Source organism: Balaenoptera acutorostrata, chromosome 1 (assembly GCF_949987535.1).
Source record: "Balaenoptera acutorostrata chromosome 1, mBalAcu1.1, whole genome shotgun sequence".
Taxonomy (NCBI): Eukaryota; Metazoa; Chordata; class Mammalia; order Artiodactyla; family Balaenopteridae; genus Balaenoptera; species Balaenoptera acutorostrata.
Window position 1 is genome coordinate 35158311 of NC_080064.1, and position 16123 is coordinate 35174433.

The 16123-nt window shown below is 37.8% G+C and overlaps 1 protein-coding gene across 5 annotated transcripts in view; it reads left to right on the forward strand.

Moving 5' to 3' along the window:
• The window catches only part of CCDC30 (coiled-coil domain containing 30), a 160552-nt gene that overhangs the window by 108282 nt on the left and 36147 nt on the right, over positions 1-16123 (forward strand). For 4 of the 5 annotated variants that reach the window (XM_057531494.1, XM_057531500.1, XM_057531508.1 and 1 more), the window contains 3 exons: positions 1270-1479; positions 4838-4992; positions 15733-15895. In XM_057531494.1, coding sequence (XP_057387477.1) covers positions 1270-1479; positions 4838-4992; positions 15733-15895 — 528 coding nt within the window. The remainder of the gene's footprint in view (positions 1-1269; positions 1480-4837; positions 4993-15732; positions 15896-16123) is intronic. The other variant, XM_057531511.1, reaches the window with a different exon arrangement.

Here is a 16123-nt window from a genome sequence, read left to right on the forward strand (position 1 = left end):
TTTTAAAAGAACACTTTGGGGGCTTCCCTGGTGGCGCAGTGGTTGAGAGTCTGCCTGCCAATGCAGGGCACACGGGTTCGAGCCCTGGTCTGGGGAGATCCCACATGCCGCGGAGCAACTAGGCCCGTGAGCCACAACTACTGAGCCTGCGCGTCTGGAGCCTGTGCTCCGCAACAAGAGAGGCCGCGATGGTGAGAGGCCCGCGCACCGCGATGAAGAGTGGCCCCCGCTTGCCATGACTAGAGAAAGCCCTCGCACAGAAACGAAGACCCAACACAGTCAAAATTAAAAATAAATAAATAAGTTTTTTAAAAAAAAAGTTTAAAAAAAAAAAAAAAACACTTTGGCTGCAGTGTGGAGAACAGATTAGAAGGGAGTAAAAATGGAACTGGCACGACCAGTGCTATTGCTATGGCCCAGGATAGAGATGATGATGACCTAGCAAGGGTGGTGACAGAAATGACGAAAATGGATTGATGCAAGATGTGTTGTAGAGGTAGAGTGACAGCATGTGCTGAATAGGCTCACTTTGGCAAAGGAAGGCTCAAGGATGGCTCTCAGGTCACACTGGCCTGAACAAAAGGTTGGATGTTGGCCTCCTTTACCGAAATCAGAAAGACTGAGAGAAGAACGCTTTTGGAGACATAAGCAGAATCAAGGAGTTCCATTTTGGCATTTCCATTATATATTGGCATAAAAGTGGTATTTTTAAATCATGAGAATGAACAGAGAGAGAATGATTCACTCTCTAGGAAGGCCTAGAATAGTCCAATAATGTTTAGAAGTTGAGTGCACTAGAATAGTCTACAAAAGAAACCAAGAAGCAACAGCAGAGGTAAGTGAAAACTAGGAGAGGTGGGTATCACAGACTCCAAGAGAGGAGAACTTTCTGAGATGGATGGAGTAACTGCTACTAACAGGTCAGCTGTCCACTGGACTTAAATTCTGGCCAGGGAAGGTCAGTAGTGCTCTTGGCACTACTGAAGTAGTGGGAATGAAAGCCGGCTTGGAGTAGACTGGAAAAAAAAAAGGATGGAAACTCTTTAGACCATGCCTTAAGTAAATTCCTTTGTCCAGCTGCCATCTGGCTGGATAGACTTTGGCAAACCCTACTAACACACAGCAGCTCCAGAGAGGTAATCAGCCACATGACGTTGGTATTTGTCAGCTCTTGGGGGACTACACTTCCTTGAAAGCTGCTTATTCTAGCTTACATTCACATTCATTCCATGCTTATTTTTGTCACTTTTATTTATTCCCCACCTCTAGATCAAAATTGAACTCAAGCAGGCCCAGCAGAAGTTATTAGACAGCGCAAAGATGTGCTCTTCACTCACGGCTGAGTGGAAGCACTGTCAGCAGAAAATCAAGGAACTGGAGCTGGAAGTACTTAAACAGGCTCAGAGCATTAAATCACAGAACAACCTACAGGAAAAGCTGGCTCAGGAGAAATCTAGAGTTGCTGATGCAGAGGAAAAGGTAATTATCCTCACACTTAGTAAATAACATGCACTGGATACTACTACTGAAATCCTGTTTCCCTAGGGATTTTAAAAAATAGATACAGTGCAAACCTGATAGAATTCTAGGGGTTTTTTCACCCTCCCCTGCTTTCCTCTTTTGACGTCACCTGCTCCTACGGTTCCAGTAAATCATGTGTTTTTTAAGACTACATGAACTCAAAAAGGTAAATTTCATTAAAGCTATAACATGAACTTAAAGAATTGAGACCAAAGGACTTTATATTATTTATAAAGTATATTATTTATACTTTATATTATTAAGTCAAATTTTAAAGGACTTATTCTCCTCTCATTTGGATTGCCTGTTTATTTGATTTTTATTTTGTAACTTTTGGAGGGATGAGTGTTGTGAAATGAACCATTTTGAAATATCGCCCCTGCCTTTTAGACTGCCTAACACCAGGTGGCAGTAGTATGTCACACTTGCACGTTTTGATCCGTGGGTTTGAGAGTCAAATCTTACATAAAAAATATTTCATCAAACCACATAAATATAAAACAAACATCAAAATTAGATGATAGCAATATGGCTTAAACTCAAAAACCCAATGTCGAGCTAAAGAAGCCGGCACAAAAGAGTTCATACTGTGTAATTTCCCTTATATGAGGTTCAAGAATAGACAAAACTAAGCCGTGGTGATAGGATAATGTCTTTATGAGGGGTATGGAAGGGGACATGAGGGAATCTTCTGTGGTGCTGGAAGTATTCTTTATCTTGGTCTGGAAGAGGTGGTTATATAAGTAAAACTTCACTGAGTATGTAAGATACGTGTACTTTATCATATGTATGTTATTACTTTAAAAAAAGTAATTGGTAAAATTGATAAAGATTAGTAAAATTTTTAAATTTAGACATACTAAATATTATTACTGGATTTTGTGCAACAGGAATGCATGTTCTGACTGCAGCTGGAAGAGTAAACTAGTATAAACACTTCAGAAATCAATTTGGCATTAGATCTAGTTAAGTTAAAGATGTATGTACCGCGCAACCCAACACTTCTACTAGGCATAAACACTAGGGGAACTATTCTACTGAGCATATATATCAGTATACGGGAATACAATCATTTTCATAGTAACATTGTTCCAAACAGCAGAAAGTTGCAAACAACCCAAATGTTCACTGACATGAGATGGAAGAGGTAAACTGCATATTTACACAATAGCATACAACAGTGAAAACGAATGAACTCTAGGTACTTGCTGTAGTTAATACAATATTGAATAAATACCAAATCACCAAAAACACAGTATGATTCCATTAATATAATGGTCAAAATAGTACAAAATAACAACTGAGTCATATAGAAATACATATTATTAAAAGAAAAAGCAAGAAAATGATTAACACAAAATTCAAGATATTGGTTTTCTCAGGTGAGGAGGGAAGGGGAGTGATCAAAGAGCGTCACAGAGTAGACTTCTAACATATCAGAAATGTTCTGTTTCTTAAATTGGGTGGTGGGTTCAAAAGTTTGTCATTTGCCCTTGACAGAGAAGCCAATGGAACAATACTTTCACCTGTGGAATTAAGATTGGCTACCTTTAAGGAAGCATTTGCCCTAGGCAGAACTAAATGGGGCAGCTCAAAGGAACTTGAGCTGGCCTCAGCTAACTGGCTGCCCACTGCCATTGCCCGTGAATCATTCTACATCTTCACCTCTCCTATGGTGAGTGGGCTCTGCAGAGACCTAGGGCTAATGCAGAAAGCCCTTCTCTTAGAAGAGGACTGCCATTCACTGGCATCCACTGAACGTCTGTGGGGAACATGGTGCCAGACCATTGTAAAGGATTTGTTGTTGCATCAGGAATACAATAGAGGGAGAACAGCAATTCTGCTGAGAACTATACATCTGCCAAATATTTACTAAGCACCTACTACATACTAGTCACAATTTTAGGTGACATAAGGGTTTATAAAAAATATGTAAACAAATTAAAAGGAGATCTAACAAGAAAATTTTAATGACACTTTTAGTCTAACATGTAAATTCTAAAATAAAATCATATATCTCTCTTTCAAATTCATAAATCTTATTCTTAGTTCTACCAGAGCATTAAAGAATGCACTACTGGGACTTCCCTGGTGGTCCAGTGCTAAAGAATCCGCCTTCCAATGCAGGGGCCACAGGTTCAATCCCTGGTCGGGGAACTAAGATCTCACATGCCGTGGGGCAAATAAGCCCACATGCCACAACTACTGAGCTCACACGCCTCAACTAGAGAGCCTGCATGCCACAAACCACAGAGCCTGCGCACTCTGGAGCCCGTGTGCCACAACTACAGAGCCCATGCACCCCGGAACCCACATGCCACAAGTAGAGAAAACCCACACACCACAACTAGAGAGAAGCCCGAGAGCCGCAACAAAAGGTCCCGCATGCCTCAACCAAGATCCCGAGTGCTGCCAACTAAGACCCGACACAGCCAAATAAATAAATATTTTTTAAAAAGAAAAAAGAATGCACTACTGGTGCTAGGCAGTATGCCAATAGGTACTTGGTTTGTAAGAGACTTCTATTTTGTTTTGAGATACTTATTCATGAATTTAGCCACACCATGGAGAAACTAGACACTCTCACATGTTGCTGTTAGAGGTGTAAATTGGTCTAAAACCTATGGAGACAGTTTGGCATTATCTGTTAAACAAACAAACAAATAATCATAACCTTTGCCCTAGCAAAATACACATCTCATAAGTTATTCTAAAAACATTGTTTGGAATAGTATTGTTTGGAATAGTAAAAGATTGGAATCAACCTAAATGTCCATCAGTAGGGGGCTAGTTAAATAAGTTATGGTATATCCTTACAGTGGAATGGTATGCAGCTGTAAAAGAGAAGAAAATTCTATATATTATATATAATATGGAAAAATCACTGAGTGTACTGCTATAAAAAAAGCAAGGTGCATAAGTACATGTAATATACCATCATGTGTGTAAAAAATGTTTGTATGAGGGAGAATAGTATTTGTTTAAATGTGCATAAATAAATCTCTGGAAGAGTACATAAGAAATTAATACCAGTGATTACCTATTTGGTGGAGGAAAACTGGAAGGAAGACAGGATAAGGATGGGAAAGAGACTTGTCACTCTAGCTTAGTTTACCCACATACACTAAATTATATGAATGTATTACATATTGCAAAAATTAAGTAATTTAATTCTAAAATTAAAAAAATCTAGTCACACTCTTTACTTTAGCTGAGATTTTTATGTTAGCACTACTGCTTGTGTTTTATATGGTATTTCCCTAATTGGAAAATAGGTCACACTCAAAGTTTTATTTGCAAACTCCTTTCATTTCAGATTTTGGATCTGCAGCAGAAATTAGAACATGCTCATAAAGTCTGTCTCACAGACACTTGTATTTTGGGGAAGAAGCAATTAGAGGAAAGGATAAAAGAAGCAATAGAAAATGAAGCTAAAATAAAGCAACAGTATCAGGAAGAACAACAGAAGAGGTAAGAGGAGCAAAGACATCATTTTTCCATGGGCTAACCATGACTGAGTTTATGAGCAGTGTCAGTTTACCACTGCGTTTCCTCTTTGTCCCCAGTGAAGTAAACTCAGTCATAAAACTTCATATATTGATATATATATAGCACACTGTATTCTAATTGTTTATTTTCTTGCTTGTCTTTCATACTAGAATGTGGAATTCTCAAGGGCAGGGATTATTTCTTGTTCTGGAACACACTTGGTGCACCAGTAAATCTTCTTGAATGAATGGATTGCCTATGAAATATGATACCCTGGGATTTGCTTTTCTAACTCTAACATGATTGGCACAAAATGCACACTAGAATGTGGTTGGTGTTTTGTATTTATCAGCTGATTTTCTTCAAAGAATATCCAAGTACTTTACAGGCATCTTAATCATTAATAAGCTGCTACTGGGTAGGAGCTGTCATGTTTTTTTCTAAAAGTATTTTGATTATTATTAGGATTCTTACTTAAATGATCTTCTTGTATATCCTAAACTTCAGTAACTGATGCTTCTTACTTCTATGGCACTCAGAATGATTCACGTATGTATTAAGAAAAATATGGTTCTAACTACTGAAAAGGTACATAGATATTCACATAAACTATTAAGCTCAGAAACTTACTTTCAGCTCTAGTTGAAAGCTCTAGCATAGACCCTAGCACTCAGTAGGTGCTCAGCAAATATGTTGTGAATAAATGAATGTTTGAATGAATAATGAATTCACTCAGTTAGGTACAATAGAAAAATACTTGTCTCACTGCCACTTCTACCAGGATGACACGCTCCTCTGTTTTAATATAACTAGATCCTGAATAAACTACAATAAGTATACATTTTAAAGCACTGCTCACAAAGCAAGAGAAAGCTCTAGGGCGAGCATACAATGAGACAGAACAAAAATAATGAATGGTAAACAACCTTATAAGTCAAGGGGCAGATAACACTATCAGCCCCAGGTTCAAGAGAAGCTGAGGTAGTTTGCCACAAGGTAGGACAGCTGAACTAGAGACTTAAGTATCAGCTGGGCGTCTTGAGGGAGCTAAGGTGTTCCTCAATAGGAAGCTCCCTTGCTTCCTAAGAAAATCCAAATTATCTCTGAGGGAAAGCAACCTCAATTTAGATATTAAAGGACTCCCATGTATTAAGTTTAATCAAATATAAGCTTACAAACAAAAATCACCAAATAACACAAGGAAACTGGTTACCATGAATGAAAGTCAGCAGAAACAACAAACATCAGATTTATAACCCCCAAGAAGTTCACCGATTGGAATTAGGAAAACTAGATTGTAAAACAATTGTGTGAAGTTTATGAAGAAACAAAAGATGCAATCAAAGAATTGAACAGGAAAAAGGCTATTTAACTTTCCTGAAGCCTGGTTTCTTATGTTTGAAGTGGGAATAGTGATACCAGTTCTATACAACTTTTGTGAATATTGGCTAAAAAGAAATACATAGAAGACACCAGAGGGCAGACAGCAGAAGCCAGAACTACAGTCCTGCAGCCCGTGCAACAAAAAACACATTCACAGAAAGATAGACAAGATGAAAAGGCAGAAGGCTATGTACCAGATGAAGGAACAAGATGAAACCCCAGAAAAATACCTAAATGAAGTGGAGAAAGGCAACCTTCCAGAAAAACAATTCAGAATAATGATAGTGAAGATGATCCAGGACCTCGGAAAAAGAATGGAGGCAAAAATCGAGAAGATGCAAGAAATGTGTAACAAAGACCTAGAAGAATTAAAGAACAAACACCTAGAAGAATTAAAGAAGAAACAAACAGAGGTGAACAATACAATAACTGAAATGAAAAATACACTAGAAGGAATCAATAGCAGAATAACTGAGGCAGACGAATGGATAAGTGACCTGGAAGACAGAATGGTGGAATTCACTGCTGCAGAACAGAATAAAGAAAAAAGAATGAAAAGCAATGAAGACAGCCTAAGAGACCTCTGGGAGAACATTAAACGCAACAACATTCGCATTATAAGGGTCCCAGAAGGAGAAGAGAGAAAGAAAGGACCCGAGAAAATATTTGAAGCGATTATAGTCGAAAACTTCCCTAACATCGGAAAAGAAATAGCCACCCAAATCCAGGAAGCGCAGAGAGTCCCAGGCAGGATAAACCCAAGGAGAAACACGCCGAGACACATAGTAATCAAATTGACAAAAATTAAAGACAAAGACAAATTATTGAAAGCAACAAGGGAAAAACAACAAATAACATACAAGGGAACTCCCATAAGGTTAACAGCTGATTTCTCAGCAGAAACTCTACAAGCCAGAAGGGAGAGGCACGATATATTTAAAGTGATGAAAGGGAAGAACCTACAACCAAGATTACTATACCCTACAAGGATCTCATTCAGATTCTAGGGAGAAATCAAAAGCTTTACAGACAAGCAAAAGCTAAGAGAATTCAGCACCACCAAACCAGCTCTACAACAAATGCTAAAGGAACTTCTCTAAGTGGGAAACATAAGAGAAGGAAAGGACCTACAAAAAAAACCCCATAACAATTAAGAAAATGGTACTAGGAACATACATATTGATAATTACCTTAAATGTGAATGGATTAAATGCTCCAGCCAAAAGATACAGGCTCGCTGAATGGATACAAAAACAAGACCCATATATATGCTGTCTACAAGAGACCCACTTCAGAACTAGGGACACATACAGACTGAAAGTGAGGGGATGGAAAAAGATATTCCATGCAAATGGAAATCAAAAGAAAGCTGGAGTAGCAATACTCATATCAGATAAAATAGACTTTAAAATAAGGAATGTTACAAGAGACAAGGGAGGACACTAGATAATGATCAAGGGATCAATCCAAGAAGAAGATATAACAATTATAAATATATATGCACCCAACATAGGAGCACCTCAATACATAAGGCAACTGCTAACAGCTATAAAAGAGGAAATCAGCAGTAAGAAAATAATAGTAGAGGACTTTAACACCTCACTTACACCAATGGACAGATCATTCACACAGAGAATTAATAAGGAAACACAAGCTTTAAATGACACAATAGACCAGATAGATTTAATTGATATTTATAGGACATTCCACCCAAAAACAGCAGATTACACTTTCTTCTCAAGTGCACACAGAACATTCTCCAGGAAAGATCACATCTTGGGTCACAAATGAAGCCTCGGTAAATATAAGAAAATTGAAATCATATCAAGCATCTTTTCTGACCACAACGCTATGAGATTAGAAATCAGTTACAGGGAAAAAAAAAACATAAAAAACACAAACACATGGAGGCTAAACAATACACTGCTTAATAACCAAGAGGTCACTGAAGAAATCAAAGGGGAAATCAAAAAATACCTAGAGACAAATTACAACGAAAACACAATGATCCAAAACGTATGGGATGCAGCAAAAGCAGTTCTAAGAGGGAAGTTTATAGCAATACAAGCCTACCTCAAGAAACAAGAAAAATCTCAAATAAACAATCTAACCTTACGCCTAAAGGAACTAGTGAAAGAAAAACAAACAAAACCCAAAGTTAGTAGAAGGAAAGAAGTCATAATGATCAGATCAGAAATAAATGAAAAAGATATGAAGCAAACGATATCAAAGATCAATAAAACTAAAAGCTGGTTCTTTGAGAAGATAAACAAAATTGATAAACCTTTAGCCAGACTCATCAAGAAAGAAAGGGAGAAGACTCAAATCAATAGAATTAGTAATGAAAAAGGAGAAGTAACAACTGACACTGCACAAATACAAAGAATCATGAGAGATTACTACAAGCAACTATATGCCAATAAAATGGACAACCTGGAAGAAATGGACAAGTTTTTAGAAAAGCACAACCTTCCGAGACGGAACCAGGCAGAAACTGAAAATATAAACAGACCAATCACAAGCACTGAAATTGAGACTGTGATTAAATATCTTCCAACAAACAAAAGCCCAGGATCAGATGGCTTCACAGGCGAATTCTATCAAACATTTAGAGAAGAGCTAACACCTATCCTTCGCCAGCTCTTCCAAAATATAGCAGAGGGAGGAACACTCCCAAACTCATTCTATGAGGCCACCATACCTAAACCAGACAAAGATGTCACAAAGAAAGAAAACTACAGGCCAATATCACTGATGAACATAGATGCAAAAATCCTCAACAAAATACTAGCAAGCAGAATCCAACAACACATTAAAAGTATCATACACCATGATCAAGTGGGGTTTATCCCAGGAATGCAAGCTTTCTTCAATGTACGCAAATCAATCAATGTGATAAACCATATTAACAAACTGAAGGAGAAAAACCATATGATCATCTCAATAGATGCAGGAAAAGCTTTTGACAAAATTCAACACCAATTTATGATAAAAACCCTCCAGAAAGTAGGCATAAAGGGAACTTACCTCAACATAATAAAGGCCATATATGACAAACCCACAGCCAACATCGTTCTCAATGGTGAAAAACTGAAACCATTTCCACTAAGATCAGGAAGAAGAGAAGGTTGCCCACTCTCACCTCTGTTATTCAACATAGTTTTGGAAATTTTAGCCACAGCAATCAGAGAAGAAAAAGAAATAAAAGGAATCCAAATTGGAAAAGAAGAAGTAAAGTTGTCACTGTTTGCAGATGACATGATACTATACATAGAGAATCCTAAAGACACTACTAAAAAATGACTAGAGATAATTAATGAATTTGGTAAAGTAGCAGGATACAAAATTAATGTACAGAATTCTGTTGCATTCCTGTACACTAACGACGAAAAATCTGAAAGAGAAATTAAGGAAACAATCCCATTTACCATTGCAACAAAAAGAATAAAATACCTAGGAATAAACCTACCTAAGGAGACAAAAGACCTGTATGCAGAATACTATAAGACACTGTTGAAAGAAATTAAAGACGATACAAACAGATGGAGAGATAAACCATGTTCTTGGATTAGAAGAATCAACATTGTGAAAATGACTATACTACCCAAAGCAATCTACAGATTCAATGCAATCCCTATCAAACTATCAATGGCACTTATCACAGAACTAGAACAAAAAATTTCACAATTTGTATGGAAACACAAAAGACCCCGAATAGCCGAAGCAATCTTGAGAAAGAAAAACGGAGCTAGAGGAATCAGGCTCCCTGACTTCAGACTATGCTATAAAGCTACAGTAATCAATACAGTATGGTACTGGCACAGAAAGAGAAATATAGATCAATGGAACAGGATAGAAAGCCCAGAGAAAAACCCACACACCTGTCGTCAACTAACCTGTGACAAAGGAGGCAAGGATATACAATGGAGAAAAGACAGTCTCTTCAATAAGTGGTGCTGGGAAAACTGGACATCTACATGTAAAAGAATGAAATGAGAACACTCCCTAACACCATACACAAAAATAAACTCAAAATGGATTGGAGGCCTAAATGTAAGACCGGCCACTATGCAACTCTTAGAGGAAAACATAGGAAGAACTCTCTTTGACATAAATCACAGCAAGATCTTTTTTGATCTACCTCCTAGAGAAATGGAAATAAAAACAAAAATAAACAAATGGGACCTAATGAAACTTTGAAGCTTTTGCACAGCAAAGGAAACTACAAACAAGACGAAAAGACAACCTTCAGAATGGGAGAAAATATTTGCAAACTAATCAACGGAGAAAGGATTAATCTCCAAAATATATAAACAGCTCATGCAGCTCAATATTAAAAAAACAAACAACCCAATCCAAAAATGGGCAGAAGACCTAAATAGACATTTTTCCAAAAAAGACATACAGGTGGCCAAGAAGCACATGAAAAGCTGCTCAAAATCACTAATTATTAGAGAAATGCAAATCGAAACTACAATGAGGTATCACCTCACACCAGTTAGAATAGGCATCATCAGAAAATCTACAGACAACATATGCTGGAGAGGGTGTGGAGAAAAGGGAACCCTCTTGCATTGTTGGTGGGAATGTAAATTGATACAGCCACTATGGAGAACAGTGTGGAGGTTCCTTAAAAAACTAAAACTAGAATTACCATATGACCCAGCGATCCCACTACTGGGCATATACCCAGAGAAAACCATAATTCAAAAAGACACATGCACCCCAGTGTTCATTGCAGCACTATTTACAATAGCCAGGTCAGGGATGCACCCTAAATACCCACCGACAGACAAATGGATAAAGATGTGGTACATATATACAATGGACTATTACTCAGCCATAACAAGGAACGAAATTGGGTCATTTGTAGAGACGTGGTTGGATCTAGAGACTGTCATACAGAGTGGAGTAAGTCAGAAAGAGAAAAACAAATACCGTATATTAACGCATATATGTGGAACCTAGAAAACTGGTACAGATGAACTGGTTTGCAGGGCAGAAATAGAGACACAGATGTAGAGAACAAACATATGGACACCAAGGGGGGAAAGTGGTAGGGAGTGGTGGTGTGATGAATTGGGAGATTGGGATTGACATATATACACTAATATGTATAAAATGGGTAACTAATAAGAAAAAAAAAGAAATATGTAGAAGAAACATGTGAACTAAGTATAGGAAAATGAAATATGGAGAGAAGTTATTTTCCACAACAAAGGAGACTATCTAGTACACATTGTTTTGTAACCTGAGGAGAGCAACCCCAATTTAGATATTTATGTTGTAACCTACTTTTTTCACTTAAAATAGTATAATCTGTTTACCTGCCATTGAATCTTCTTCTAGAACATTATTTTAATAACATGCCATAATTTATTTACTCAGTCCTTTATTGTTGGACATCTACGTTTTTCCCAGTTTCTTGCTATAGGAAACAATAACATAATATATACCCTCCTAGCCAAATTTTTATGCATATCCTTTATTTCCTTGGGGTAAATTCCAGTAAGTATAATTATAATATAACTGCCTATCATAAAATTTCAAATATTGAAGAGCTATATAAAATAAAACGCATACGTTCTTCAGAATTTTACCCTTCAGCAATAACCACTTTAAGTGGTTGCTATGTATTTCTCATATATTTTTCTATGTTTATGCATATATTTTTTATTCTAGTTTTATTTTCTTTTAAGTTGAATCATTTTACTCTATTGCTTTGGAATTTGCATTTTTAACCTAACAATATAACATGGACATCTTATTAGCCACTTAGTAGCTGTATCACCTTGGGCAAATTTCTTATCTTCTGTGCCTGTCCACGCCTACCTCATAGCATCAGCGTGTGGATTGGATGAGTTATAGCAGTTGGCTTGTATCAGTGTCTGGCACATACTAAGCACTTGTATCGGTCGGGGTTCAAACAAAGAAGTAAAAGCAGTAGGAGGAATATGTATTTATCAATAATAAGAGATTTGTTACAGAGAGCTCGTCTTATACAGTTGTGGGAACAGGTTACACAGTCTGTAAGGCTGACATCTTTGTTTCTTATGCTGGAACTTGAAGTCCGCAGGGCAACCAGTCAGGAAGTGAAAATGGATATAAAGTGAGGGAGAGCTGGAACCCATGAGCACAAGCTGAACCGCAGAGGCTGGCCTAGAACCCAGGTCAGTTTCACTGCCTCCAACCTTGATAAAGTAGGGAGAAGCTGGTCCCCCTCATCAAGGAGCTAAAAAGACACCTGGCCCAGGAGATGGAGAAGATGAAGGAGGATGAGAGGGAAGGTGGAGCAGTTGCAGGCCCAGCTGTCACCTCACGCCACGGTGAGCAGCAGATAAGCATCAACAGTATGAGCTGCAGAAGCACCTGCTCTGATTTTCCAAGTGTAAAAATGCTTCACTTCCACCCTCCAAATCTTGCACAAATAGATCTCTTGTAGCCCACTCTAACCAGAAACATACGTGGAAGGAATTCCTAGCCAAGTTGACACATTTTACAAAGCCACTACTACCAAGGTGTTATTATTGTTGTTATTTCTATATTTGATGTTACTGTTGTCAAAATCATCATCTTCTTCTCTTCAGCGAAGTGGAATATTCATTTTGGCTAGAAAAAAATGTTTGGGGATAAGGGAAGTGGCAAAAAAAAAAAAAAAAGAGACTAGAAAGGTAAGGTAGGCTTGGTCATGCTGAGCCTAACTAGCCACATTATGGAGTTTGGACTTGTTCATGGGTGAGATTGGTCTATAGTTTTCCTTTCTTGTAGTGTCTTTATCTGGTTTTGCTCTTAGGGTATGCCGGCCTCATAGAATTAGTTAGGAAGTGTCCCCTCTTCTTCAGTTTTTCTGGAAGAGATTGTAGAGAAATGGTATCATTTCTTCCTTAAATATTTGGTAGAATTCACCATCTGGGCCTAGTGCTTTATTTTTTGGAAGGCTATTAAGTATTGATTCAATTTCTGTAATAGATATAGGCCAGTTCAGATTATCTATTTCTCCTTGTGTAAATTTTAGTAGATTGCGTCTTTCAAGGAATTGGTCCATTTTATCTGTTATCCAATTTGTGGGCATAAAGTTGTTCATACTATCCCTCTATTGTCCTTTTAATGTCCATAGGATCAGTAGTGATGATGATGATCCTGCTTTCATTTCTGATATTAGTAATTTGTGTCTTCTCTAGCCTGGCTAGAGGTTTATCAATTTTATTGAGTTTTTCAAAGAACCAGCTTTGGTTTCATGGTTTTTCTCTACTGTTTTCCTGTTTTCAATTTTATTGATTTCTCCTCTAATTTTTATTATTTCTTTTCTTCTGCTTTATTTAGGCTTATATTAGTCATCTTTCTCTAGTTTCCTAAGATAGAAGCTTAGATTATTGATTTTCAATCTTTCTTCTTTTATAATATTTGCATTTAATGCTATAAGTTTCTCTCCAAGCACTGCTTTTGCCACATCCCACAAATTTCATAAGTTGTGTTTTCATTTTCATGTAAAATACACGTAGTTTAAAATAATTTTAAGATTTGTCTTTGACACATGTATTGTTTAGATAGAAGTATGTTTGTTTAATCTCCAAATATTTTGTGATTTTCTACCTTTCTGTTATGGATTTATAGTTTCATAATATTTTAAACAGTTGTATAGCATTTTGTTACATAGATATATCATAATTTATATAAAATGTTTTTTAGACTTTTTGCTGTTATAAAATAATTTTTTAAAATATTTTATTTATTTATTTTTTTATTTATTTGGTTGTGCTGGGTCTTGGTTGCAGCAGGTGGGCTCCTTAGTTGTGGCTTGCCGGCTTCTTAGTTGTGGCATGCAAACTCTTAGTTGCAGCATGCATGTGGGATCTAGTTCCCTGACCAGGGATCAAACCCGGGCCCCCTGCATTGGGAGCATGGAGACTTAACCACTGTGCCACCAGGGAAGTCCCTAAAATAATTTTATAATTAATATCCTGACACATAAGACTTTGTAACTATAACGAAGTATGAGAAGTGTTATACTAAGGGAGGTTTAGGATGCTCAGATAACACATAGCAGGGACACCTAATTTGGTCTAGGAAGCTCGAGAAAGCCTTCCTCAAAGAAAGCTATTTAAGCTGAGAGTCAAGTAGTTGTTATGGGAAAGCTAAGTGGAAAATATCAGGCAGAGGAAGGCCTGGAAGAGGAGGATAGGGAAAAGGTTGGAGTTGCAGGGGAGGAATAAGTGTGGAGAATGACTTGTTTCAGGAAGTGAAAAAGTGCATTTTGCCTGGAACAAAATGTTTGAGGGTAGAGGAAGTGGCAAGAAAATGAGGCTAGAAAGGTAAGCTAGCTAACAAACCATATTAAAGGAATTCCCACACTGCTGAGGGCCCGGGTGGGTTCAGTCCCTGGTCAGGGAACTAAGATCCCAAAGTCCAAAAAAAGAATTTTTACTTTATCTTAAGAGTAAAGGAGGGCTTCCCTGGTGGCGCAGTGGTTGAGAATCCGCCTGCCAATGCAGGGGACACGGGTTCGAGCCCTGGTCTGGGAGGATCCCACATGCTGCGGAGCAACTGAGCCCGTGAGCCACAACTACTGAGCCTGCGCGTCTGGAGCCTGTGCTCCACAACGGGAGAGGCCGCGATAGTGATAGGCCCACGCACCGCGATGAAGAGTGGCCCCCGCTTGCCACAACTGGAGAAAAACCCTCGCACAGAAACGAAGACCCAACACAGCCATAAATAAATAAATAAATTAATAAATTAAAAAAAAAAAAAGAAGAGTAAAGGAGAATGCTACAGCAGTGTTAATATGTGTGCATTAGTATCAATAGTGTTTGTAACTAACAACCCTATATTAAAGCAAGAAGATGATGGGATTCAACTCGTGAAGCACTGAGAACAAGTACAAAGAATATAGAATCCCGGGGACTTCCCTGAGGGTCCAGTGATTAAGACTCCTCGCTTCCACTGCAGGGGGCATGGGTTTGATCCCTGGGCACGGCCAAAAAAAAAAAAAGAAAGAAAGAATAAAGAGTTTGGAATTAGAGCCCTACCTCCATCTTTTCCTAGCCGTGTGACCTGGAGCAAGTTAATTAAACCTCTCTGTGCCACAGCTTCCTCTGGTAAATAAGGAAAATTATTTCTTCTTCATAGGGTGGTTTTCAGGAGTGAGAGAGAAAACTAAGGAAAGCTTCTGTCACAAAGGAGTTTCCTTTGATGTTGGTCCCTTTATCTTATGGACACCTACCTTAACTCAGTGAACCAAAAAAATCCCCTGTGCCCAGTGTAACAATTTTAGGTCGAAGAGTTTCTTTTGCAGAACTTTGCAATTCACAGTGTGGTTTAATGTACATTAATTGCCCTCAGGAAATTCCTAGATCAGAATATGAATGAGCTACAAAAGCAAGTGAAAATCTTAAAGGATAAAGAGAATCAACTGGAAATGACCAGTTCTCAGCAACAATCCAGAATTCAGCAACAAGAGGCCCAACTTAAACAACTGGAATATGAAAAAAGAAAATCTGATGAGGTAAGAAAGCAAATAGGTATGCTTCTCAGTTCCCCTATTCCCTTAGACCTAATTGATAGCTAATAAGAGCTAATAATTATTGAATGCCTAGCACTTTACCCATTAAGTTTAGTCAGGATTCAGTCAGGAAAGCAGAATCTACTCTAGGTATTGCAAGCAAGAAGGAATTTAGCACGGGGAATAACATGCTTACAGAACTGTTGGAAGGGAGAGGTAGGGGTAAGTAGA